The 27,550-nt window shown below is 42.6% G+C and overlaps 1 protein-coding gene across 11 annotated transcripts in view; it reads left to right on the top strand.

Moving 5' to 3' along the window:
• Window positions 1-27,550, top strand: part of SEPTIN11 (septin 11) — a 179,845-nt gene that overhangs the window by 110,919 nt on the left and 41,376 nt on the right. For 4 of the 11 annotated variants that reach the window (XM_073237426.1, XM_073237429.1, XM_073237427.1 and 1 more), the window contains exons 4-9: window positions 3,969-4,155; window positions 7,255-7,416; window positions 10,845-10,941; window positions 11,696-11,864; window positions 17,954-18,086; window positions 19,339-19,526. In XM_073237426.1, coding sequence (XP_073093527.1) covers window positions 3,969-4,155; window positions 7,255-7,416; window positions 10,845-10,941; window positions 11,696-11,864; window positions 17,954-18,086; window positions 19,339-19,526 — 936 coding nt within the window. Of the gene's footprint in view, window positions 1-3,968; window positions 4,156-7,254; window positions 7,417-10,844; window positions 10,942-11,695; window positions 11,865-14,707; window positions 15,413-17,953; window positions 18,087-19,338; window positions 19,527-23,066; window positions 26,859-27,323; window positions 27,480-27,550 lie in introns of those variants that run through there. The other 7 variants (XR_012131710.1, XM_037003191.2, XM_037003190.2 and 4 more) reach the window with 7 other exon arrangements.

The raw sequence follows: 27,550 nt of genomic DNA, 5'->3' as shown, positions 1-27,550 counted from the left end.
CAGGAAGAGAGATCTGGTGAGGTTTCCTGTTTTGTTTAATAGCATGATTAACTCTTCATGGTTTAAGGGCTCCCTTGTTTTGCTGTTTGTACTCTTTGGTGAAGAAGGAAAGGGTTCTAGAGAAGGGAAACCAAGTTTTGCTGTGGCCCTGGAAATAGCCGTCAGTCTGGGAGATGGGTGGTAGACTGGCAGGGCCCTGTTACTGACCGTCATGATAACCAGCTGTAAAAAGCCTGGGTGATCGAAGTCCATTATGAGGGCCCCAAACTCCCCGAGATCCCCATCAGTGTCACAAAATACTGGGGTGCACTGTTTGGGCTTAGATCCTATTTGTACCACACTTTCTGGCGGAAGTAGTTGAGGGATAAAGAAAACTAACTTTGATGGACAGCGATATAGAGAAAACTAGATAGTAGATACCTGGTCATATGTGAAATGGACAGTCAGGCGTTGAGTGATGGTGTTGGCTGTTCTGCAAGAATGATCCGTGGGTAGCTTGGGTGGGTAGAAAATAGTGTGTAAAACATTTTATAAATCAGTTTCAGGGTCAACTTGTTTCATCTTACTGTTTTTCCTATGGCTGGAGGTATATAAACAAAATGAGTGGTAGGTAAAAAGGAATATCCCCATGCCTTCAAAGGAAAATATGAAAATGTAAGTACTAGATTTGACTTGCCCTTCCCCAATTTCTTCTGCTTGATAAGGCTACAGTCCAGAGGAGTTTGAACTGGCCAAGCAGGATATAAGTGGGTGTCTTTTCTATAAGAATGTAAATGAGCAAAAGGCAAAATTAGGCATAAGCTTACTTATCTTAATGATTATGAACATAGATAAGAAATGGAAAGGAGGAGAGAGGGGCAGAGAATTTGTTTAAAGAATTTTAAAAGGGAGTACAAATGGCTGCTTTGTTATTCATGAAGAAGAAACTATCTCGAAGGAACAGAAAAGCAGAAGATTGGTAAACACCTAGAAGGGACTAGTGGTTACCAAAGGGGAGGGGTTGGGGAGGGTGAAGAGGATTAAGGGGCACTACAGTTAGCAGCCACAACATAGGTAGGTCACTGGGAAGGCAGTACAGCACGGAGAAGACAATTAATGACTATAACATCTTACTGTGCTGGTAGTGACTGCAGTGGAGGAGTGAGGGCTTGATGATATGGGTGACTGCTGGACCACTGTGCTGTGTATGTGCAACCATCATGAGATTGTCTATCAGTGATACTTCAATTAAAAAAAAAAGAAAAGCTGTCCCAAGGACATAATTAAATCTTGAACACAGAGAATAGTGATTTTAGCAAGTAGTTTTCCCAGAATACATTTATTTTATTTGTTTATAATGATGTATAAGGTAAAATGAATGGGATTTCATGCTTTATTATGTATGGGAAGTAGGAGAGGATTCTTTTCGAATCCCAGGGTTCTTTACTTGGCCAGTGGCATGGAGGGAAGTGTCATTTACTGTGCCAAGGAACATGGGGGAATGTGGGCTTGGTGGCAAGATGAAAAGTTCAATTTTGGAAGCCTTTTTAGTTAGAGGAACAAATGGATGGATGAATCTGAAACTTGGATGAAAGACTGGGCTAGAAGGAGAGATCTGTGACTCAACTATCAATTAGATGGTAAGTGAAACAGAACTGAACGTGATTTTCCTGGTAGACCTCACAGAAGAAAAAGAAGGAGATCGAAAGATTGGCCAGAACTCTAATGGGGAAGGCAGAAGAAGCCCAAGATGTAAGAGGAGAACAAAAGATTTATTTGGATATGTTGAACCCGGGCAGAAAGCATTCCTCACTGGAAAGGGAGAGAAGTTATGCCTCCCATAATCTTGGATGATCATAATCAAAACCAGGGACAAAAAGGGAAATTAATGGAAAGCAGAAACATAAATGGACCACTGTTGTGGAGGAGGTGCTGAGAAGCTGAAAATCAGAAACTAGAGAGGCAGGAAGGAGCAGTTTCTCATGAGCTACTCTTCCTTTCCTTGGGCTAAAACGGTGCTAAGGAAGGACTCTGATTTCCCAGGCACATGCCTCCGTGTCAGTAGACTAAAAGATCAGGCCAGGAATGGCAGACTGGGCAGGCCTCCTTGGGGTGGCCTGGTGTGCTTCCCCACAAGCAGGATAGGAGCTCAGTAGCAGAACAGTTACCATGGAGCTGGGTGAATGTGAAGTTCCTTTTTGTTTGTTGTTTGTTTTTGTCTTTTCTGTCTTTTTTAAAAGTCAGGCTTGCTTTTTTCTCTTATTTGTTGTTTATTATATTATTTTTATTGTATTACTGTGAAATAGTTACATCTCACTCTTGTGTTCTAGCCCTTAACATATATTAGCTCACTTTCTTGTCACAATAGCTCTTTTAATACAGGACTTTTTTTTGTCCTTCATTTACTTATGAGGCTATCAAGACACAGAGAGGGTTAGTAACTTGCCCAAAGTCACATAGATGGTAAGTTGTGGAGTTGGAGTTTGGGCCTTAGGTCATCTGGCTTGAATCTATGATTCTAACTACCATCCTATATAACTACCCTATAATAATAATGATTATCACTATTGTTATGTAATATTTGTATTTTAAAATTGGGAAACATACAAAAATCTTACCACTTGCTCTCATCCTTTCTATTGGAACTTACTGGGATTTCTCTTGTCATATTTAGAACTTGATTTTTGCTGAGGCACATCCTGCTTTTTCTTTAAACCTCTAGACATTTTGTCTGCTCAAATTGAGTCAAAGGATTGTGATGACTCACCAAGGAGAAATATCATCAAAAAACTTTTTTCTGACTGCTTTTGGGTTTTGGTTCATAAGTCTGGTTTTTTTGTTTGTTTGTTTTTGGTTGCTTTGTCTTTTCTCTTTGGGTATCTTCTGTCATCCTCATTATAAAACTTCCTTTCAAGTATTTCTAATTACTTATGGGTCTGGAAGTTGAGTGCTGAAAGGTTTTTATTTTTCTTAAAACTTCTACCATCCCTCAGCAAAGTAGTAAATTGGGAAGAATGGACCCACGGTATCCCTACTAGACCAACACCCTTGCAGCTTGCATCTCCTGAGCAGTGCCCTGGGGGACCTGGAAACGTCTGTGGTTTTTCCACAGTGACCTGATGCACTAAATCCCTATAGAATTCCATATGGCTTATTGAACATGCATTCTCAGTATGCTATTAATGATTATGGTCAGTTAATAGAATCATATGTAATTATTCCAAACACATTTGAACCATGATTTGGTGAGAAGAAAAGGTTACAAAGTTTACCTTCAAATCATACAGTTTTGAAGTTGGCAGGAATCTTGAAGCTCATGATGGTCCAGGGCCCACCATTTGTAAACGAAGCTAAGGAACATGCACACGGGTTTATGAGAGCACAGAGCACCCTTACCTCTCAGGAAGATGGAGCACAGGATGCGGGAAGAGCTCCCACAAGGAAGTGACGCCATATCCTGACATCACCAATCGGTTTCCCTTGGTGTGCTGATGCCGGTCGGTTGGGAGACGCTGTTGGATCACCTCCCTGAGACAGGTTTTGAGGCTTAGTGTTGGCCCATTCCTAACATGATCTTCCATGGGGGAAGTGAAAGCTTGCTGCACATATTCATAATCGCTGTTTTAAAGGATGAATGTTAATGGAGAATAATAGGGAGAAGACTGTTGCCAGGTTGCGGGTGGCACGAGTGGAGGCCTGAAGGCAGATGAGAGCTTGCTAGGTGGCGCCCGTGCTGGCAGCTGGGAGTTGCTGGGACTGAAAAGGTGAGCCAGGGAGGGAGTGGAGGGCGGAGCGTGGAGCGATGTTCAGGGGCCAGACAGCGCACAGCCTGGACGCTAGGCCAGGAACTTGTGCTTTAGCTCTTAGGAAGGGGTAACCAGTGAAGGCTTCACCGGAGGACTACTCCACGCTGCACTGTGAGAGAGGTTTGAGATGTGACACATGCTGATTTGAAAATGTGTTCTAAAAAACATTCCTCTGCACTCTAGCTATAAGCCGATAGTGGAATATATCGATGCCCAATTTGAGGCCTACTTGCAAGAGGAATTAAAGATCAAACGTTCTCTGTTCAACTACCACGACACCAGGATCCACGCATGCCTCTACTTCATTGCCCCCACTGGACATTCACTGAAGTCCCTGGACCTGGTCACCATGAAAAAGCTGGACAGCAAGGTACTCACTGCTATCCTGGTTACCATCCGCTCTCCATTTGGACAGCCTTTATCTGAAGGTCCTCATGGAGCTATGTTTTCAGTGTGATTTGTTTTTGTTTTTTTTTTTAAAGAATATTTTTAGAGCAGTTTCAGGTTCACAGCAAAATTAAGAGGAAAATACAGAGATTCCTCATCACCTCTTCCTCCTCACATGTACAGTCTTCCCCATTATTAAAGTCCCCTTCCATGAGTACACTTGTTAACCATCAGTGAACCTCCACTGACATGTTATTATCACCCAAAGTCCAAAGTTTACATTAGGTTCATTCTCGTGTTGTACAGTCTGTGGGCTTGGACAAATTCATAGATGTATATCCACCATTTTAGTATCATACAGAGTAGTTTCTTGCCTTGAACATCCCTCCCCCTTTCTCCAACCCCGTAATTTATCTTTTCTGGTTTGCAGAACCATAGGGTTTAGTTAGCAGTGTGAGAAAATGCTTCAAAACCTCTCTGAATGTTAGGCGAAACAGAATAAAACAAACAAACAAATCCATGTAGCTTGTTAAAAAGTATTTTTAGTTCTTCAATTAGTACGCATAAATGCTCTGATGGGACTGCGGGATTATATAGTGGAAACAATTAAAGGGTCACAGGAAGGGTTAAATTTAAGGAGACTGAAATACAAATTCACAATGCTTAACTTAAAAACTTTATCTGAATCTTTCTTTAAAAGGTTTTTAAAGGCTTGGCTTTACTTGGAAGTTTAGGCGAAAAAAAAGATGTTAATTTTATACGACATGAAAGTGCGGTCCAGCTTCTTAGTCTTAAAAACTGAACTGGACCCTTGTGTTCGAAAGAAGTAGAGTCTTAGTTTCGGTTTGACCCCTGAGCTTTACACATTAATAACCTCTTCCACAGCATTTGAAGAAAGGGACTGATAAGTTTGATAACATTTGGTGATTCACTTTACAATTAATTTGATTTTCCATTCTGAAATAAATGGAAGACAATGCATTCTGAAATAAAAAAGAAGCAAGTGGCAGCAAGATCAACCACAAAACAAAGCTGTGGTATTTTCCCTTAGCTTCTAATCCTCTTTTGAGTTCAATTAAAAGTCTTACCAATCTTTAGAGGGCTTTGTTGGGTATTACTTTTTGTCCAAACAACACTGTTTAAAAGAGGCTCTCTCTCCAGAGGGACATTATAGTACGGGAACACTCAGGTCAGCCTGTCCCCAGCGCTTGTCTGACCCGGTCACAAAGGGCCAGCAGCGGCCGAAGCAGAGCCCAGCCGCTTGGTCTTCCCACATGTGTGGGCTGATTGGTTTACAGAGAAATATCCTAACAGCGTGGGAGGACTCTCAGGAGCACAAATAGAAACCCATCTTCATTGCGTTTGATTCAGCTGCCATTAGTCCTGGATGGTGGGGAGGGGTCCTGGGCAGAGGCAGGCTCCCTGTACTGCCATATCCTTGAGAGCCGGGCTGGGAAGGGCCCTGCGCAGAGAGGGTGGGAAGTTTGTAGACCAAGCCAGGCTCATATCCAACAATAGGATTATCCTTAGTGGAGTTGATATAAAAAGGGAAAGAATAAAAGGCAAAACAAACACAGCTAAAAAAAAAAAAGAATAAAAGGCAAAAACACAGAACAGGTTAAACTGCTTTCAAAGAATTGATATTTCCATATGGTTGGGGTGCTAGATAGTATCTGAAAACATTAATTTCAAGGTTCATATATATAAGCACAGTGAAGAGTAAGGCAGATATATAATGATTTCAGAAAAGATAATAAAGCACCTATACTGCAAAAAAAGGTATTTTTAAATCTAAGATTGATCTGTGTATATCTCTGATCAAGTTGGCCAAGAAACTGTGATTCTCTGCCATTTTGTCTGTATCTATATTAACTGAATACTCTGTGTACGAGGAAGTTTTTGTTCCTCGGGTCCTTGTTCCAAACATTTCCTCACTGTCAATGATGTTTCTCTCAGTATGTAACTTAGCAGACAAAGTCTAAGTGTGATGAGATTAGGAGTGGGTTGAGGAATAAATAAGGTGAAGAATACATTTTTCTATCAGCGTGTCATCTCATTCTGGTTTACCAGGAATTTTGATTTGGCTCTTGAAATACAAGGAGAAGCAAAGGAATGCAGAAGCAACCCAGAACACCTCCCTGAAGACTGTCTTCTCTGGCTAGGGCTGCTGCTTGCTGCCTCCTTCCCTTTTTCCCTGAGCTGGGTGGAGAGCATGGCTCCAGCTGTCAGATGTCAGTAGCATCTTATTGAAACCTCTGTACCTACAAAGGACTAGAGGAAAGTTAATCTTAAAAAAAGGAATTTGCTTACCTGTGTGCTGTGCACAGTGCTGGGGAAAATGGGAGGAGAATGGTCCCCATTGGGAGCTGGAGCTTGAGTCCAAGGGTGCCCATGGCTCTCATCCTGGGCTCTACACCCTTGTTCTCCTGGTCTTGGTGACTGATGCTCTGAAAGTGAGCCTTGTCTTTGGCACGAGGTCTCATTCTGGCCCGAAGGAGTAATGTGAGAGAAGTTGATTTTGAAAAGAACTAGTTGATGTGATTTTGAAAAATTTAAAAGGAGCCCAAACCATTTTTACCTGGGTTAATACTTCAGTTCTCTTCTGCTGGTAGTTTTCAGATCATCATAAGAAAGAAAAGGGTGCTGTCCTATGTGAAGCTGACTATTCCACTATTTTAACTATCAAAACCTTTGTTATTACACTGTTAGGAACATGCAAAAATCAAGCTCCTAAAGTAGCTGGAGGAGTCTAAAGGGAGTGGCTGATTATTCAAAGAATAGACTTCTTTGTTATTGCTGTTTGTCATAGAGGGACACTTCCTCTTAACTGGTAGCACAGAAGAGGAAATTACAAGTATGCTTTCTGTGCCGGATGAGAGGAAGTAAAAGTGCTCGCAGATGGAACTAAAAGATTATCCCATATCTTCTTAATTTTGCATCTGGGTAGAAAGTCTGATTTTCAATATCTCTTTTTTTTGAAGTGAAGTTTTACAGTTTTTATATAATTTTTTGCTATGTTTTACCCATTTGTCTGTTTTTCTTATGTTGGAATTGTGTAAAAATAGATGTGTTTGTTTTATAGGTGAACATCATTCCAATAATTGCAAAAGCTGACACCATTGCCAAGAATGAATTGCACAAATTCAAGAGTAAGATCATGAGTGAACTAGTCAGCAATGGAGTCCAGATATATCAGTTCCCCACAGATGAAGAAACGGTGGCAGAGATTAATGCAACAATGAGTGTAAGTCCTCAAGTAAGAAAGGACCAACTAGTGATGCTCCTGACAGCTTTTCCTACTAGCAGCATTGTACAGTAGCTGGAACACCAGACTAGTGCAGTCCGGCTCTGGCGTGACGTCAGCTCATTCAGCCACCCTGCCCCTCAGTTTCTCCATCTGTCAGATGAGAGTTAGGCAAGGTGATCTCAAATTTCCTTCCCACTCCAGCAGTTATAATCTATAACAAATGCTGTGGGAAATGGAATGCCAGCAGGTCACCATTCACATCAAGCAACTTAAAGGAAATAGATCTCTGCTTGTTCTGTCTTTGTTGTCAGAAATATGTCCACCTGCCTCACTTTCGCTTTTGTGATTGGTTCCTGTCTTTCCTGCCTTCTTTTTCCCCCAACCCTTTCATTCTTTGGCTTCGTGAACAAGAACCAACCCCGGCATCACTCCCGCCCACCCCCCCACCACCCTTACCTGAATCATTAGGCAAGTTGAGAATTAAATGACTTGGCCAAAGCCATCTAGTTAATAGCAACACTGAGATTTCAACCCAGCACATCTGGTCTGAGCCCTGTGTTGCTTGCCATCATAATTAAGGAGATTAGGGTTATTCCACAAAACTGGTCCTTGGTTTTTCAGTTCAGCACGTGGCCTCCCCCATCAAGGGCTTTTATCATGCAGGGAGGAATCTCTTCTATAAATTATTTGCAATGAGTAGGACTTTGGAAGCAAATGTAGCATTTCCCCTCCCTGGGACTGTTATTCAAAGAGTGACTCCATACAGTAGGTACATTTAGGGATTTCACTTATGCAGCGGTGTCCAGCTCCCTGCTGCCCTGGGCTCCTGTGGCCGGGACAGTAAAGGCTGGGGAATCCTTGGCAGAAACTGGGGGCAGAGACTCCCAGGGAAAGTGGCCTGAGGCGCTGTGACAGGTAGGGTGTTGTATGGGGGAGTGATGACTGCATTTACTCAGAAGACAGAACCCAGGTTAACTGGCAGAGCAGTGAGGGGTTTGGCTTCAGTGTGAAGTGGGCACCCCTGAGATATAACAAACACTCCATTAAAGCAGCCAGTTCCTGCCACAGGTGGTATGTGGACAACAGATGCTGTTTCAACACACTTAGAAGAGACACTGTAGAGAGTTCCTATACAGGATCAAACTGGATGACACGGAAGGTCTCGTCCACCTCTAAAATCCTCTGGTTATGTGTACTGAGAACTACTTAGTAAGAGCAGCACCCAGTATTTTTGACATTTTTGGAGCATTCAGTATGCACCAGCCACTGTTTGAGGCTTTACATGTAGTCCTCACAGCAGTCCTGGGGGTTGGTCTTACTATTATTCCTACCTCACAAGTGGGGGGCTGCAGCCCGGCATCTGAGTGCTCAGCTGTCAGTAGTGGAGGTGGGATTTGAACCCAGGCAGTCCAGCTCTAGCGGCAACACTCGGCCTTTGTAGTAACTGCCACCCAAGTAAGCAGCGTGCTCATTTTATAACATTGTCAGAAGCTTAGGCCGAGATGGCTCTTGTTTATTCTGCTGTAGACCTACAATTTGGGTGTCAGTGACGGCTTCAAGAAATAATATGAATGAACATCATCCAGTTTTCTCTTTGTATCCCTCCCCATCCTTTTAAATCACCTTGCATGGTCATGGAACTAAATTTGTGTGAAATTTCTTGGAAAGAAAATACTCATGAACCTTTGGTCTCTATCAGATTAATAGAACTGATATTCCCAATTTAATCTTGCTCTTTCCTATTGAAGTTTTCATTAGGCTTTTCTTTTTTTTTTTATGATTTTATTTTAGTTTTTTAAATTTTTTATTAAGGTATTATTGATATGCCCTCTTATGAAGGTTTCCCATGAAAAAACAATGTGGTTACTACATTTACCCATATTATCAAGTCCCCACCCATACCCCAATGCAGGCACTGTCCATCAGTGTAGTAAGATTAGGCTCTTCATTTCTAACAGTTCCTGATAATGAAGTCCCACATGGTATTCGGGGAACAGATATCCTTGACAATTACTTTTGTCATTCAGTTTGAGTGGAGAAAGCTGTTTGCTCATCATTACACCAAAATGTTGGCCGAAAGTTTCCTGTTACACCTCATTCTCAGGGAACACGTTTTCATTCCAGACTTGGAGTTTGAGAAAGAGAATGTACGTTGTTTCCTTCCTACAGAAAATATAAATATCTTGAGCATGAGACAAAAAGCCAGTTGGGTGTCCTGGGCGGAGTGTCACCAAGCTCTCTGTGGGAGAGGAATTTGGCTTTAAAGCATTCTTGTCTTTCTCGACTCAACTGTGGTAGAATCCTGGGTCAAGAAACCCAAGAGCATAATTCTCAGAGCAGCCATATCAAATCTTCTTACTCTTACAGGCTTACAGGAACAATGAAAGTACAACACCCCACCCCCGCTCCAGTGTAGCCATAGCTACCAAATAAACCAGCACAGAACAGTCACTTTCTTGAACATTATCCCTGCTTGCAATAAGTCTGGGTTGCAAGGCTTGGGCCAGTAATTTGGGCTAAAGTGTATTTCTGACTAGAATTTTGTGCAGTGATCAACTGGGTAAAGCAGTGCCATTCAGTAGAAATGCAATGTGAGCTACCCAAGTAATTTAAATAATTTTCCAGTAACCATATTTTAAAAAGTAAAAAGAAATATAAAATTAATTTTAAGAGCTTACTTAACTGACTATATCCAAAATAGTATCATGTTAATATGTAATCAGTATAAATTTTTTGATGAAATATTTTCATAGGAAGTCTTTGAAGTCCAATGTTTATTTTACAAATGCAGCATATCCCAATTTGGATGCATACCCAGGTTAGTCCTAGCATAACTTACTTTTTTCAATATGAAATAAGTACCAAAAAGATCATTTTCCTTCTTAGTAATCATATCCACATTGACCAAACTGGTTCTTCCTTTTTTAGATTTGAGTTTAAAGCAATGTGAAATGCAGTCCTACCAAAACGGTAAAGTTATAGTTAATGGAAAAACATGTTATAACTGCTTCTGTTTTCTTAATTTAAATGTAAGTTAATTAAAGGTAAAGAAAATTAGAATTCAGTGACTTGATCCCACCAAGCTCATTTCAAGTGCTTAATAGCCACATATATTTGTGGCTACTGCATTAGACAACACGCATCTGAAACTTACTGTATGGTTGTAAAGACTCCTACAGTTTCCATTGGAATCTAGCTCCTATCAAATACTCAGTTTTTGCTTGTAGGAGGGGTGAGATCCACGAAGCTCATCTCCTTCCCCCAACCTGTAGTCTCCTACCGCTTCTACCCTCCTCCCTGTTTTCTCTTGTCACTAAGGTGAATCCAGAGGCCTGCAGGAGGGAGGAGAGCGTGGAGGGGGTGGAGAGCCAATCTTTGCCAGAGCTGGGGAAGAACACTGCTCTCTCTCCTGTGTTGCCTGGCAGGTCCATCTCCCCTTTGCAGTGGTTGGCAGCACTGAAGAGGTGAAAATCGGCAACAAGATGGCAAAGGCCCGGCAGTACCCCTGGGGCGTGGTGCAGGGTATGTGCGCATCACTGGGAAGGGTCCCCATTTCTTCCTTCCCACTGTGTTTGGGGAGGTCCTCACCTGTGGTCAGGGGGAAAGCAGGGTGTGTACCCGGCTATGAAAATTTCCTTCATTGGTTTATGATCCATCAATCCTTTCCTTTTTCTGTAAAAGGGCAATAAATCTGTGAAAAGTGAGAAGAAACTGTATCTTTGAGATTGCTAGGGAAATTACAATTTTTATGACTCTTCTCAATCTCTCTAGAATGAGAAAACTTTTTTCATGGTGTTGTTGATAAAATTTAAGGAGACGGGATATAAAACTCTTGTACAGTTCCAGACAGCATAGAGTGGTAGAAGTGGCCTGGCTTTGGAGCCAAGGGTCCTGATATTTGAGTGGAGAGCCTGCTACCTCTGTCTGGCAGCTTGCTTATCAAAGCCGTGCTTCTGCACCTCCAAAGCCATGTCACACCCCTGCTTGGCGAAGTATCATGGAGGGGAAGGCGCTGTTTGTACAGCTCCTCCCACAGTGTCCTGCCCTGAGCAGGCCCCCAGCAGGCACGCTTGGCATCAGTATCATGGTCAACATTGTCAGAGAACTGTCTTCGTTAGGGACGTGAGGTGAATCCAGAAAAGGATCTTCGGATGGCTTTGGGACCTCAGAGATTTCAGGGGCAGTGGTACCAACTCCTTGGAGGAATGTTCACTCCAGATTTTCAGCAACGTGGTTGCTGATAGCCCTCCCCCTGCCTTGTGCCCATCTCTTGCAGTTGAGAATGAAAACCACTGTGATTTTGTGAAGCTTCGGGAGATGCTGATCCGTGTGAACATGGAAGATTTGCGGGAACAGACTCACACCCGCCATTATGAGTTGTATCGGCGCTGTAAGCTGGAAGAGATGGGGTTCAAGGACACGGATCCTGACAGCAAGCCCTTCAGGTATGAGGGCACCTGGCAATCAGGTGTTTCCCAGGTGTGTTGGTGCATCACAGAAGCTCTTGCTGAACTGAGACCTTGGTGATGCAGGGACTAGGGTGGGTAGATGAATAGAGTATATTGCCAGGTGCCGCAGTACCTCAATGAACCAGTGTGGTGGCCACGGTATACTTGTCCAAAGTCCACCCATGAGGACGCTAAGGCACCAAGAGTGCAAACAGCCTGCCCGAGTCCTGCAGGTAGGAGGTGATGGGGTGAGTTTTGAACCCCTGCTCTAAACCATTACACTTACAGAGGCACAGAGTCTGGTCTGGGCATTTGCAAAGGTGTGGCCACTCATTACAGTTTGCCCTGGGTGCATGTTTGCCAAACTGGTTTACTTAGCAAGGCTCTTATTTTTTAAAGTGCTCTTACTGGCTTTCAATGGTTCAGTATAATTCTAACAATGAAAAAGTAGGCAAGGGAATAACTGGCAGAAAATGTCATACTGATTTTCCCCCATCATTGACTGGAGGTGAAGAGCAAAATGTGAAGGGGAGAATATCACACGGTGTAGCATCCATGACCTAGCAAAGGCTGCGTCCCTGTCAGAGCCCAAGGGCTGGGCGGAGGGGAGGCCAGGCTTGCCTCCTCTGTGTTCAGAAAGTTGCTGTGTCCAGACTGAGCCCACACAGTTTCTTAATGGGGATTTAAGTTGAGGGGGTGTGAGGTGTTCGGCTCAGTGCCTCTGCTGACCGGGAGCACAGTTTCTTTTTCCTCCTCGTGTGCCTAGTCCTGTAACTCATGCTCTACTGTCCAGGAACCAGCTGGCCATTGTGCCTGAGGCAGCGTACGTGCAGCGCAGGCTGATCCGTCCCCCTGGATCTGAGCTGCCATTGAGGAGGGAGGAATTTGTTTTCTGGGAATTGCGTTAGAGAGTCTGATAATGCCTGGGTTGGTCTCCTGGTACAGTGCTACTGTGGAGTGCTGTGGGCAGGTGTGTGTGTGTGATGGCAAACAGGGAGACCCCAGACAAAGGCTTCTAACTAAGAAGAAGTTAACCTCTAGCCAAGTTTGCATCATTTGATCCTGCCTTGCAGGCAGCTTCAACCATATGAACTTTTGCTTTCTGAAGCTAGGTGTAGTAAGCCATTTGTGTACACAAGGTTCACTAATTGAACCCTTAGAGTACGTGGACCAAAAAATAGTCTCTATAAAATCAAGCCTATTCTATGGTTATTAAACCTAATGAAAATCATTTTTGTGCAGGAGAGGCTGTCTGTATTTATTCACAGAGTGAACTCATTCAAACCCAGCAGTGTAGAAGAGTACTGGGCAGAGTGAAGATTCAGGGGTCAAGTCTTGACCCTGCTACCACTCAACTACCTAACTAACCTCCCTGAGCCTCAGTTTCTTCATCTGTAAAACAAGGAGCTGGGCTAGATCAGGGGACATCTAGAAAAATGACTTTTTCTATGATGAGCCAGAGAGTAAATATTTTAGGCTCTGCAGGCCATGTGGTCTCTGTCACAACTACCCAGTCATGCCCTTGCAGTGTGACAGCAGCAGACACCATAAGGAAAATGAATGGCTGTGGTTGACTTCAGTAAAACTGCATTGACAGGACAGGTGGGGGCAAAGTTCACCCTCAGCCTACAATTTGCAGGCCCCAGGACTAGATCACTTGCCCATGAACTGCCTGCAGAAGTTATAATGCATGTAACTGTTCCTTAAGTCTGCTAGGGGTAGTTTACCTCCCCCAATATTAGGAACATTCGGCACCGCTGTTCTTGTCAAGTCTGGAATTTAGAGAGTCTGAGATGCAATCCCCTGAGCTGCCTGCCTCTCTCCACCAGGGCTCCTCAGGTTTCCCTGGTGATGTGGGGGTGTGGCGGATTTCCTGGGCTGCAGTCGTGCAGCCTCCCCTGATGCCTCTGTTTTTGACATTTTTATTAAAGTATCTCCTACCAGTGCCACCCTGCTACCCCCGTGACTGCCTACCAAGGGCAGGTGTTTCTGGGTCAGTCCCACAAGGCTTCTGCAAGGCCTGGCAGGCTGAGTGCAGACCATTGTTCTGGGATGGTGATAGATGTCACCAAGGCCCCAGACTTGTCAGCACATGCTTATTCACAAGTGTCCCCCTCACCATTTGTTTCCATTTCTACTGATCTGAGGTTTCCTGGTTAATGATCAAACAGAGGGAAATACATAATATATGTATGTATATGTGTGTGTATATATATATATATATATATACACATAAAACCAAGGCCTTTACTCTTTTCTCTGTATGAAAAAATAGAGAAAAGTAGACTTCTAAATAAATACCTTCTCTCATCTCACTGGGGTCACTGTAAACAGTTTTTCCTCTTAGAAATCCACTCATTCAAATCCAGGTGGCCACCTTGACACAGGCAAGGTCACCTAGAACATGGAAGTTGGCTTGGAATCAAATGTCTTGGCAGATGGCAAGGTGGAATGAACTTAGTTGTCTTTCCCTTGGAAACCCCTACTTTGGAAAGGGGCTTAGCCTCTCCTGCTGAGGAGTGTGCGGTGTCCTCGGCTCCCACTGTGGACCTGAGCCCGCCTGTGGTCTAGCCCACTGGCAGGGACCCTACATGAAGGACAATGCAGCTAAGGAAAAGCAAAAGCCACAGCCGATTTGAGTGATTTACCCAACTTTAATGTTCAAAGTCATCATTTCTGGGTGCTCCTAGAAGATTTTTTCCATATGAATTTTGGGTGTGCTTGGAGAAGAAAAACGAAGGGCTGAAGGTATTTGGTATTCTCACAGCAGAGGATTTCTGCATAGGTGTACCATAAAGATCCTTCTGTCTGGGTGCCCTCATCCACCATTTGTCCTCTAGGTTTATGAAGCAGAGGTGGACCTCTGAAGCCAAGGCTAGTAAGTGGCAGCCACCACCCAAATGTGTGACAACAGGAAACCAACCTGGGCGCTGGGTGTCTCAGGAACCAGCTGCACCAGAGCCCGGCAAACGTCCCCAGCAGTGCAGCCCATGGAGTCTGTCCCGGTGTGTCCTTACTGCCGCCCAAGGCCACCTTCCCACCTGCTGCCCTGCAGCCTAGGAGCTCACGCTTCAAACCAGCTGGAGCACCACGCCTTCCCTGCACCCGGCCCCTGCCCCAGACCACAGCCCCTTCCTGGCTGGCATCTGGGATGGAAGAGGTCGGGGCTGTAGGACCTGAGTGGATTGGACTGATCTTGTCCCTACTTCTTTTCTCCTGAGACACCATCTCCCTTCCCACCAGTCCCTGTCCAAACTGCTCCTTCCTCATCTCAGACCACCACTTTCTCCTTGACTCTGTCAGGTCACAAAAAGTGCCCAGTTACCACTATTCTCTCAAGAGATCCCAGAGCTTTCAGGCCTCTGAGACCTCTTCATAGAAGTGTGTGGGGCTTGGTTCACTAGCCATGCACTGCAGTGGGTAGAGTTCCTGCCTGAGCTCTGCAGCCCAGGTGCGGATTCTGGCTCTGTCACCTCATTGTGTGACCTGGGCTGATTACTAAACAGCTCAGTGTCCAGGTTTCTCTATAAAATGGGAGGTGATGAAAATACTTACATTATTGGGTTGTGGTAAGGAGTAATGAATTCTCATAGGTGAATTGTTGCATAAACACTGGCGATGATGTTACACTCTGGCATCCCTGTCACTAGGTGGTTCCAGGAGATTGTAACAAGGAGAGAATTATGCCGTGGGAATTCCCAGGATGAAGGATGAACAGCAATGTTTGGAAGCGTCCTCCCTTCCTGGGACTCCCGTGAACAAAACCCACCTCTAACAAGGGCTGTTAAGAGAAAATAAAATAAAATCCTCAGTTTCAACCAGCCTGAAAATCTCATGAAAATATTGTACATTTCTCACTAAGAAAAGAGTGTTAATAACTACAATTAAAAATTGGGAAGAGCTAAAAACTGCAAAAGGGGCCATCACTTTAGGTATCTGTGAATGGATGACATAGAAGCAGTTCCTTCTTGATGGTTTTTGTGGCAGGAAGCACCCATGAGGGTTTCTGGTGTCTCACTTACAGCCTGGTCGGCAGAGGTGGTGGAGGAATAGGATTCTGTGGATGCTGTGGCAGTTCTAAGCTATTTCTAAGTGACTCACTGTAATGCTGACTCCTTGGAGTGGGCTTTAATGAGTTCTTTTTTACATATTGCTTTTCACTTCCAGTGTCAGAGTTAAAAAGCTGGTTCATATACTTAGTTAACAGTATATGTCCTTCATGTAATTGTAGATTAATGATATCAAAATAAAAAAATTAAAAAAAAAAACATGCCCGGGCCATCCTGATGGGCTGTCAGGCTCAGGAGCCACTGTGAACTGTGACGCGCCTAAAGGGAGGTTGTGCAGAATTTTTCCTTTACTCACTTGACTTGGAAACCTTCTTTTGAAGATCTCTTGAAACTAGTGATTTTCTGAAACGCTTTTTGGGTAGTGTTTCTGTAAAAGGTATTCCACTGCTTGTTATAAAGAAGTATTCATTATCCTAAAATCAACAAAAACTGAGTTTCTCCCCAAATTTTGTAGGAGAGATAAGTCATCTTTTGCCTTTGGCAATTCTAACCCATATAATGGTCAAGAGTTTATTAGAGGCTAACAAGGAAAATCAAGTCTATGAATTATCTTATTAACACATTTCTGTATTTCTGTGGCTATATATCTTAAATTTCAAGTCCAAATATTGCCATCAATATCAGCCAACATTAACATGGGCCAAATTTGGTTTTGTCTCATAAAATAATGTGAAAACTAAATATACCTCTGGAAACTCAAAACACGTGCTTGTTTAGGAATAGCTAGTGTTGACACTCAAGGGCAGGAGAACTTATTTTTAATCAACTAATTGTTGATTATAGATGAATTAACAACTCTACCTAATAGGTTTTCTGATTGTTCAGGTCTTGGTATAGCTACATGCATGTTTGCTCCCACCACCTGAATGTCAAGTGTGAATGTTGGCCTCTGCAGGGTGCCTGGGGTCATCCACAGGTGCTGTCCAGTATGGAGTTAGCACTTCGGATGAATTTGGTCAATCATGGGTACCAGTGGATAATCCTACAGACTTGTGTCACTAAGCAGTTCTTTTTCTAGGGAAATTGCAAGGGAGAACTAGAAATAACACCTTATAAAATATCAGTAAATGTTTCTGTTTGTGGGTTTAGGTGTATGTTTTCTTGAGCTGTCTTACCAAAGACAATTTTCTGTAAATATATTTGTTCTGACTTAGAGATAAAGCCAAGTCTGGCATTCAGTTTAAAATGTTGGGCTCTCAATTCTGTAGACAGGAGGAGGATGGGGTTTAAAATAAAAATAAAACTTCTTCCTGCTCTATTTACATTGGTACTATAACTTGAAAAGTACCTGTTTGCTATAATGTCTTCCATTAAACTATTGTCTCTTTAGATGGTTCGCTGTATTTCTTTTCTAAATCGGGGACTGGTGGGGACTCATCTAAATCGGGGACTCATCAATCGAGATGAGCAGGGAGGGTAACATTGTTAAGCACTGATGTTATGTGAATGCTTTCCTCACTTTGTCCTCACTTAATTTCTGGATCACATCCTAGAAGGTAAGTGCTGTTGCATCTACATCTTCCACAGAGAGCGTTGAGGCTTGGAGGCTGTGGAATTCCCAAGATCAGTCAGTCGCTGCTATGGCCAGAATCCAAACCCTGACCTGTGTGGACTGGTGCCTCTGCATTTCCCTCCCTACACTATGCTGCCTCCGTCTTCTAAAATTCTAAAACGTTTGCTCTACGTTGGGGCTGATCTGGAAGATACCAACCAGCGCATCCCAGCCTTTGCCTGCATGAATATATGTAGGATAAAACCTGGCCAGGAAGAGACACCCCTTTAGTGTTGCATTGTGCTCATTGACTCATCTCTGGTCTTGATGCACTTGTCTTTCTGACAGCTGCATAACTAAAAAGAATTTTAGATGTCCTTTAATATGGTCATTTAAGGTGTCCTTTAATATAGTGAGTGGCAGCCTTATCTATTTTGGGAAGTGGATGGGTAGAAATGATATGAACTGAAATTTCTTATTATGCGACTTCACAACACTATCCTTGGTTTGTGGCTTTTGAATAGTCTTCAGGAGACGTATGAAGCAAAAAGGAATGAATTTCTGGGAGAACTTCAGAAGAAAGAAGAAGAAATGAGGCAAATGTTTGTTATGAGAGTGAAGGAGAAAGAAGCTGAGCTTAAAGAGGCAGAGAAAGAGGTAAGCCTCCTATCCTCCTCAAGGGAGAGTGACATAAGCCAAGTGTTTCTTTTCATATTTTATAGGATTTCACACTGTTCTAAAATACATATTATACATTCTACATATATATTATCACATGAGTGGCATACTAACCTGGTAAGAAAAGTAAGTCAGATATTCTTATTCTGTTTGTTACAGATGATAAAAGCTAGTCATAAGGGTTAAGTGATTATTCAGTCACATACCTAGTTAGTAACAAAGCTGAGAATAAAACTAGGTCTTAAACTCATGTTCCTTGTTTCCTCAGTTTACTAATCTTCAAACTTAAGATTTGGGATTCTGGGACTATTGCTATTTTACCATCAATCCAACTCAGTGACCTGAACGTGGAGGGGCTCTTCCGCGGTATGTGGCGGGCAGTGGTCTCTGCACTCCATGTCTGCACTCATGCTTCCCCGTTGGCAGGCATGCAGCCCTGTCCAGAGTCCATCACACTCCCCGTGCCCAGGCCAAATTACCTGTCTCCCTGAATTTCACATGGATTTCTGCTGTCACACTGAGCCATTGGGAAAGAGAGCATGCATGTGTATGTAACATGTTTGCCTCTGATGGTACATAATGAGTATCTCAGTTGACCTATAACTCAGTACATTTCCAAATGAAATTGTCTAAACAGTCCCCTCATCATTCCCTATTAATTTATCTTTATAGTGAAACTTAGAAGTTAAAAGTTGAGCCTTATTTGCTGTTGGCTTTAAGTACCAAGTGGATGCTGGATAAAAATCTAGAATTCTCTAGTACGGTTTTTGTCCTTCCTTCCTCCCTCCCTCCCTGCCTCCCTCCCTTTGTTCCTTCCTCCCAGTTTTTGTTTCTGCAATGTGTACGAATCTAAGGATATGTGTATTACGCATTTCGAACAAGAACCAGAAGTAAAGAATTACTGTTACCCACTAGGGTGAATTTCTTATTAAGAACATGAATAGTCTTTATCTTCTTCATGGGTTTTTATAATGAACATGTATTATCAGAAAAAGAGTATAAGGATTCCTTTCAATCCTAAGGGGTCCAAGTTTCGTAGGACTACAGGGCTCCAAGGCTGCTCTTGGCCACTCCAGCCTGGCCCCTCCCGGAGCACCAGACGGGTTGTCACTTCTGTAATTCAGCATGTGCAGCAACACTGCACATGTTTTGGTTTTTCAACAGATCCAAATAACCTATACCAGTAAGCTTCTCTTTCCCTTCCCCAAGCCTGTCCTCTTCTTCTCTCCAGCTCCATGAGAAGTTTGACCTCCTCAAGCGGACACACCAGGAGGAGAAGAAGAAAGTGGAAGACAAGAAGAAGGAGCTGGAGGAGGAGGTCAACAGCTTCCAGAAGAAGAAAGCTGCAGCTCAGTTACTGCAGTCCCAGGCCCAGCAGTCTGGGGCCCAGCCGACCAAGAAAGACAAGGATAAGAAAAAGTAAGCGGGTGCCCCTCATGTACGGGGACCCTCTAACAATTTATTCCTCTTGCATGTCTCTGCTTTTCCCATTTACAGACTGGAAATTGGTCTGTTACCAGAAAGATAAAAGCAAGTTTTATCTACAGTGCAGGAAAGATGATGAAGGTTCTTAAAGTATTTCTAAAGGGTACACAAACATTAATTTATAAAACTTGAGCACACGGTTGAGCAGTGAGGACTGGAGTAACCTGTTGTCTCCAGTAGCATCTTCTGCACCAACACTAGAAATCTCAAGAAGACAGCCTATTTCTCTCTACTGCTCTCTGGGGACAATACTCATGACTCTTTATAAAGAGTATCCTAAAATTATGATTGTTAAAATCATTTTTATATTCTTTATTGTAAAGCTTGATAAGCCAGTCATTGGAAGTCTTATTCCCAAAATGAAAGATTTGGAAGAACTGCTGGTGACCACTAGTTTTCCTCTAAATTCAACAAGATGGTGAATCATTTTATTGTGAAAGTGGGTCAGAATGCTCATCCAGTTAAGACACCCCCCACCAACCCTCTGGATACCCATATACCCACACAAAACCATTTTTTAATATGGCCTTGATTTGATGTGCCCAGCAGTCAGATTCTGCTCTTGAGTCGGTCACTTTTTATGATACTCCAATAGCAGCTGCCTGAATCCTGTGGGAGATTTGGGCCTTTCCTTGAAATTCTCTGCTGGATTGAAGTTCTACATCAAATCCCCTTGAAGACCAGAGAGTGCAGCTTTATGACAATCGCTGTTTATTTGACAGCGAGCACAATGGTCAGTAAGATAGCTTTGAGGAAAGCCTTGTGGTGGTCAGATGGCAAGCCCATGGACGCTGCCCTCCGTCCACTCTTGGGGCAGCAATAAGGCACTTCAGAACATGTTTCAGGATTCTGCTCTTCATCCTTAGATGCTAAGGTTCTAGGGAAAAGGCTGACAACTAAGTGAACAACAAAAATGTTGGTACTTGAGTTGGCAGGAAGTTACAGCCTTAAAAACCATAGCCGGTAGGCTTGAGCCCTCCTAGTAACTCAGGCCCATCACGAAAGGGGGGCGTGATGGTGATTTCACTTAGTCTTGGTGGACATGCAGAGTTGCCCGAGGACTCCTGTCACGCTGCCGGCAGGACTCAGAACACACTGCTACAGTGAACACAGAGAGGGTTTAAATTATACTTGATAGGCTTTGACTTTCCAAGCTCTGAGACAGCAGAAAACATGTCAAGAGAGCAAGGGAGCAAGTAAATTTTCTAAGCAAGGGAAGCAGTTGGGGTAGGGGTGGTGTGATTTTAATGCGGCTGATAGAGACCCATGTGATCACAGGACTCCAAGGGTTGGCAATTTAGTTATGCTCGATTGATTCTGAGAGTGCCAATTGCCTGGATTATAATCCAGTTCTAGAAGGTGCTTTGTAACTAAGTATAGTGGGAGAGTATTGGTCACTAATGCAGCATTTGCATGGCATTCTCTGTGCAGAAATTCAGAGAGATTATAGGGACTCTTCCAGTGAACACAAAATGAAGGCCATTTGGCTTCATACCCTTGTGGATCCAAACTAACTCAAGAGAGAGAGAGACAGAGAGAGAGAGACAGAGAGAGAGAGACAGAGAGAGAGAGTGTGTGTGTGTGTGTGTGTGTGTGTGTGTGTCTGTCTGTCTGTCTGTCTGTCTGTCTGTCTACATCTATAGGCACAAATGAAATAGGAAAAGCTGCTGACTCACAGCTTAGGAAAACCAAAGTCAAGTTTTTCCTACCCTAAGCATGAATGTGCACAAAGGTACATGTTTTAGTACTAAATATGTTTATAAGGACCAGCAATGTTCCAAGGATATGTCATGTATGTGCCTTTAAGCAATAAAAATTCTAAGAGCTGATCAGTATTGTGCCTCCATTTAAAAATGTCTATTTGGTAGCAGACTTCCCAGTGTAGGGAGGCTTTTCCTTACCCTTTTGAACATTGTCGGTTATTTTCTTCCCAGCTTTGGGCCTTAGCAACATATAATGCTTTTCAAGTTTACATGAAGTGTATGTGAACTCTATTTTAGCCTGCCTTACACATTCTCATTCATCATTAATGGAATTAGACTTAATTTGGTGCACAGTAGTAACCAGGTGTTGTGCCAGAAAGAGGCAGGTGTTTTGCATAACTCCTAGGGTCTTACCCTTTTCTACACTTTGATTTGAACAGTGAAAGCAACTGCCCATTGGAGGCTGACATGTAAAAGTAAAAAAAAAAAAAATCACTCCTCTTCCTGCCCATGGAGAGGTTTGGCTAGAGAGGCCCACAGAAAGACAGCAGCCAGAGCAGCACCTGCGGAGTAAATGAGACTCTTTCTCCTCGGGTAGCTAGAATCGCCAGCGTACATGCCCACTTAGGAGCTGGCTTTGTTCTAGGAAAAATAACAACGTAAAAAGAAATGCTTATTCACCTGCCATGCTTCCACCTTAGAGCTTAACTTGGTTTTTCTAATAGTTGTAAATTGTTTTTTCTATCTTAATGACATGCTCCCTTTTTAACCTAGGTAAGGCTTTATGCTCCCCTTGACTGTAGTGGCATGAAAGCACATAGCATTTCTAAGGTACAAAGTAGAGTAGCCCCCACACGGCCCTTAGCTGGAGCCCACCTCCCACCAGCTCTGGCTGCCAGGTCATTGACTTGTTTGCCGCTTTGCTGCAGCGGTGGGACTGCCCCAGGGTAAGTTGTTTAGAAGACGGTGCTCATCTTTTCTGAAGACTGCACAATTGCCAGCAGGCATTTGCTGGTTAAAATGCATCCATCCCAAAAGGAAGTTTTAAAATCCATCATTTTAAAACTGTACCTGGCATCTGAAAACTACACTTTATACGATCACCCACTCATCTTAAAAAAAAAAAATTTTTTTTTTGATTCTTGCTAAGGAATGAAGTTGCATATGTTGTACTTGCCTAAACTTAGCCATGTGAGTCTTGGATTTGATACTGCTTTGTACCTTCAAGAGGGGGAGGCTCCTGTCATTGCTGTAGCTGTAACCATATAATGATTGTCTTTTTTTTACCTTCCCAAGTGGAGTAATAGCATGTCCTCCATCCACTGTGTCCTAATCCCCAAGTTAATTGTTCAAAGACATTTGTAGAATATTTATTCTCTGACTCCAGCAGCTGAGAAATGGAGGATGCAACTCCTATTCAGTACCCATGTGATGCCCAAATCTAGTAAATAATGGTTTTGTGTTATTTGAGAAAATGAAAATCAAACAGTAAATCCTTCCACTAGAACATTATAGTGGTTTCAAGAAGTCACTCGTGAATTTCAAATTTCATGCAAGTGGAAACTAACCATGTGTTCTTTAATTCAGTATTAAAATTTTGCTTTGCTTGTCATGTAGAATAGCTTACTCAAATTTTTGGTTTTAATTTCTGTCAATTCCATAATCATTGCATGAGCATTCACAGTCACCAAATGCTGGTGCTGGCGCTCCTAATTTTTCTTTCTTATTTGTTATTATTTCTAACTTTTTTGTTTTGTTTTTTAACTTGCAGTGCAAGCTTCACATAAAGCCTGGCAAGCCAAGGATGGTCCCGCATTCACCTGCTTTTGCAGTAATATTGTATCTCTGCCATTTGTGTCCTTTTGTTTTATTTTTTTACCCTTCCTCAGACACCAATAACTATTAACTCATTTTGCTAAATGTTCTTGGGTGGTAGAACATGATAGAACAGGGAAGTAACAGCAGAAGCTATGTGTAGCTGTGCTTTGCCTTTGCCAGGTCAGTGACTTGCCTTATGTGCCTGCTCAGAGCGGCAGCAGGGAGCAGCCTGCTACTTGTGTGTTGCTTTGGACTGAGGGAAGGAGGGCTCAAGTGCTACATGAATGTCTGACAGGAAAACTCACCAGCTGAACTATAAACCTGAACAGCCATGACAACAACTAGCTTTTCTTGATTTCTCATCTCTGTGATGGCAAAAGCTGAGCTCAGTCTGTCTCTTTTCCACACCTGCCCCAGACCAGGGTGGCTTTGTACATAGGGAGAACAGTGGGTAAGCTTTATGTGACTTTCATGCTCACATGGATTTTTCATCATTACACCATTATTTGGCCTGGGTTGTTGGTCTGTTCAGAATGATTGTCTCCTCTTATAGCTTTAAAAATGTATCTGAACCCCTATCTCTCAAATCCTCACAAAATTGGACCATAATAAGAAAACTATGATTATGTTCATTTCTATCAGTGCAACCTTGATCCTCTCACAGCACCTCAGAGACTGGATCATACAGCATTGCTTTGCTAAAGACTCATATAAGGATGTTGGCTTTCCACAACCTACCTAATACTTAAAATAAGAGATATTTTATAAAAACACACCTAAATTTGCTCTTAGGGGACCGAGGGGAGGGCCTAATGACTGGCTCCAGAATATTGGTCCCTCTGATAACATTTTTCAGTAATCATGAGAAAATTTTCAGAAACCTTTCAAATGAAAATGTGTTAATCATCTGAGGAAGCTAGCTGTAGTGAGGGACACAGTGAGCAAATTCCTTCCAGACAACTAGTTTTGGAGACCAGCTGGGTGTCATCAGCAGCCTGACTTGGAGGGGACCTTGTTACTTGAAGGTACAAATGGGAGAAGGAACAGGACAAAACCTATGAGTCAAGAAAGCAGAGATTCAGCTTCACCTCGGGTTTCCTTGCTTAGTCTCCTCTCAATATTTGGAATAAACGGATGAAGCAGAACAGCCACATTTGTAGGAGGTGGGCATGCTTAATCTCTGCTGTGCCTTTGTGGGGCTCATCCTGTCATCCTCTTGATTTCTCCCCTTCCACCAACACACACCTCCCTGCCTTCCCTCTGACTCTGTGGTCTTGTTTCTTACTTGAAAGAAGAATATTTCTTAGGAACCCCAGAGAACTTGACCTCGGCACTGTCCTTCTGGCCCCCACGAGTCACACACTGAGGAAATGGGATAGAATACACTGCTCCTCCCCTGACACACCTCACCTTTTTTTTTCTTTTAAATAATGAAGTCTCTAGTGGATTCCAATAAATATTTTTTTTCCCCTTCTCATCATTCTCAACTATACCCTTAGGGAAAGAAGAAATGGTCTTCCAGGAACAGATTGAGGCTTAATTAGGCAAAGTGAAAAATCAGTTTCATTGAAGCCCAAACTAAGTTGGGATAGAAACTTCAAACTAGAAGCAGTTCATAGTGGCACGAAGACAGGCCGAAGAGCTATTGGACCATTGTTTTTGTTTTTGTCTTTGTTTTTTTAATGATTACAGTCTGAAACTAGCTGTGGAGCAGCCAAATTGTAACTGGCATGCCAATTCTAATCGTGGGCCGCATTTGCTCATACGCTGTGCACCAGCCAAAAGCTTGAATACTTGTGTTGTATGCTTGCTCCAACCGCTGCTTGTTTGAGCATTTTTGTGCTTTGTAACAGAAAATACATTTGTAACATCTAAAAATGTATCACTTTAAAATTACCATTCTTAATACATCACTAAAGCCTTTTTAAAGTGAGCCTAGCCATGAAAGGCATCCAGCTGACTCTTTAATTCCAAGATGATTGACTTTTTTCCATTAACGTTCTCATAGCAAAATAAATCATATGGAGAGTCAGGGAATAAAAAGTCAAAGGAAACATACAAAAGCTCTTTTTTTCAAATGCCTTGCTTCTGCCCTTTTTTCTGTCCCTGCTCCCCAGCCCCGGCGGTTTGTTATTGCTGCCCTTCTCTTCTTTCTGTATCTGCCTTTCTTCACAGTAGCCCTTGGCTCTGCACGGAATAAATGATACCCTCAAATCTAATTGGATGTGCTTTCGCCTTTGCATGTAAGTACAGTAGTAAAAACCTTTGAGATCTTTGACTTCTGAAAATTAGAGAAACAAATGGGATAGATGGATTTTTTTTTTCTTTTCAGTGGGGGGCAGAGGTAATGGTTTGAGTAGCCTTTGTTAAAAAAAAACTGTTTTAAATGGCCCTGTTTCTATCTTTTTCACAAGAAACATACAAATTCAACTCTTCCTTGATATTAACGTGGAAGTCAGAGATTACTGTTCACAGCCTGTGTTCTACCCAGCATCATGGGCATCACTGGGGAGAACGGGGGGCTCTGGTTCTGACAGTGTCAGTAAAGCTAGAATGAGAAACTGCCTTCCACTGGGGAAAACCAAGTGGAAACATTTTTTAATGTTAGTTCCCTTTATGACTGCCTTATTTTTTGGTGATCTTGGGTTTAGCGGTCACTCCCTCATGCTACCGCCTGGCATTTACTGGTGACTTTTTTAATTTTTTTGGCCAGACCCCTTTAGCTGGCCTCTCCCCACTGCATCTTTTGTTTAACCATAAGGACCATTGTTACTTCTGAACGTTACATACCAGTAATAGTTGTGTATGCTGTTACTGCGCAATAGGACGTGATGGAAAAGCATTTATGAGAATTTATTGGTAGTTCAGAGATGATGTTTTCCAGTTTAGGCTCTTTATTAATTGGTTAAGGTTTTTGTCCAGAAAAGGCATCTCAACCAAGGGAACATTTAACATATTGCTGGGAACAGGTTACTGACTATATTCCTTCTCTGCTTTGTAATCTCACCAGCAATAGCACTCATTCTTCCTATCTTGAGCACCTCAAACATGTAGACGTGGTTTCCTCACTTCCTTGACATAGCCGTAAGGGTTTCACATGCAAACTGTTGAATCCGGTTGTTCCGCTGTTACCACCCCATGTCATGCTGTCTCTGTGTGTCCTGCCACAACTGTCCATTCAGATCCCTTTGCTTTGCCATTTGCAAGTGTCTGAAATTGTCAAGTCTCAGCTTCCAGAAGTCTTGGTTTCATTGACAGGGTACATACATGATGACTCTTGAGTGGAAATTAAAATTTAGCGGACCTACAAAGTATAGGTTGTATGTAGGTATGAAGGGAATTTTTTAAATAAATTGAAAGTTAAGCTGTGAACAGCATTAGAACTTTGTCTATTTCTTAATTTTAAAATGTGCTGATATGCCTTAAACTGTAGTTGTAGATTATTGTCATTTTGCTGTTTGAAAATAACCAATGTGTTTCTAAAACTGTTGTGTAACCGACTTTCAGTGTTAATGCAGAACTGTCATATATGTAAGCTGCATGTTAGACACTTGTCTTTTTTAAAACTAAAATAATTGTAATCGATGTGAAGCATATCATTTTTTTCAAGTATGAAAGTAATTACTTAGCAAATATGCTTGGTAATTTGGTGTCTGTTAAGGTAGGAAAGGGTAGACAGGTAATCTATGCATTTATCACTAGTGCCAAGACATAAAGTGGGGGAAAATATATTTTTACCCAAACATTGTGTGCCCTTTTGTGAATTCTTTTAGTCACTATTTGATATGCATATGTACACATGCTTATAATATTGGATAAAAGAAATAGGGGTGAAAGAGTCTCATGCTCTCCTTCCTTGTCTGGTGAACTTCAGATGCTATCTGGGGAGCACCAACTTCTCCAAGATACTTGCCACGTGGTATCCTGAACTTCACATCCTGTGTCTGCCACCCTTTCTCCCCCAGCCCCATCCCCTGTGCCCTGATTAGCATCCCTGGCACCACACTTTCCTGAGGCCCAGCTGAGACATCCTCTTCTTCCCTGGTCTCCGATGCCAATGCCACTCACCCCCAGCCATGGCAAAGACGTGAAGCCTGTAACTGACATACTGCTCGTCTTTCACAGTTTGTTGTAGAGAAGATCCTTTTTTTTTCTTTAAGTCTTTAAGAATCAAATTTGAATCTGAACCTTTCTTTTTTCTCTTCTGTAGCTTCTTCTTTATGTAACCATCCTGTTGACAAGCCCTACTCTCTCCTAATGGACATAGAGCATTAGAAGAGCAGGAGCTGTCTGTTCACACGTGTTGGGGAAGAGTTACCTCATTTCCACCATCGCCTCCTATTTTAAAAGTCTGGGTCAAATATTGCACTGCTGTTTGTTATTTGTCAATGTCTGTTTACAAACCACTTGCTCGTAGTGGCTACTACAGTGACTTCT

This window comes from Manis javanica, chromosome 5 (genome assembly GCF_040802235.1).
Source record: "Manis javanica isolate MJ-LG chromosome 5, MJ_LKY, whole genome shotgun sequence".
NCBI classification, from domain to species: Eukaryota; Metazoa; Chordata; class Mammalia; order Pholidota; family Manidae; genus Manis; species Manis javanica.
This window is presented reverse-complemented; position numbering and strand designations above follow the sequence as displayed.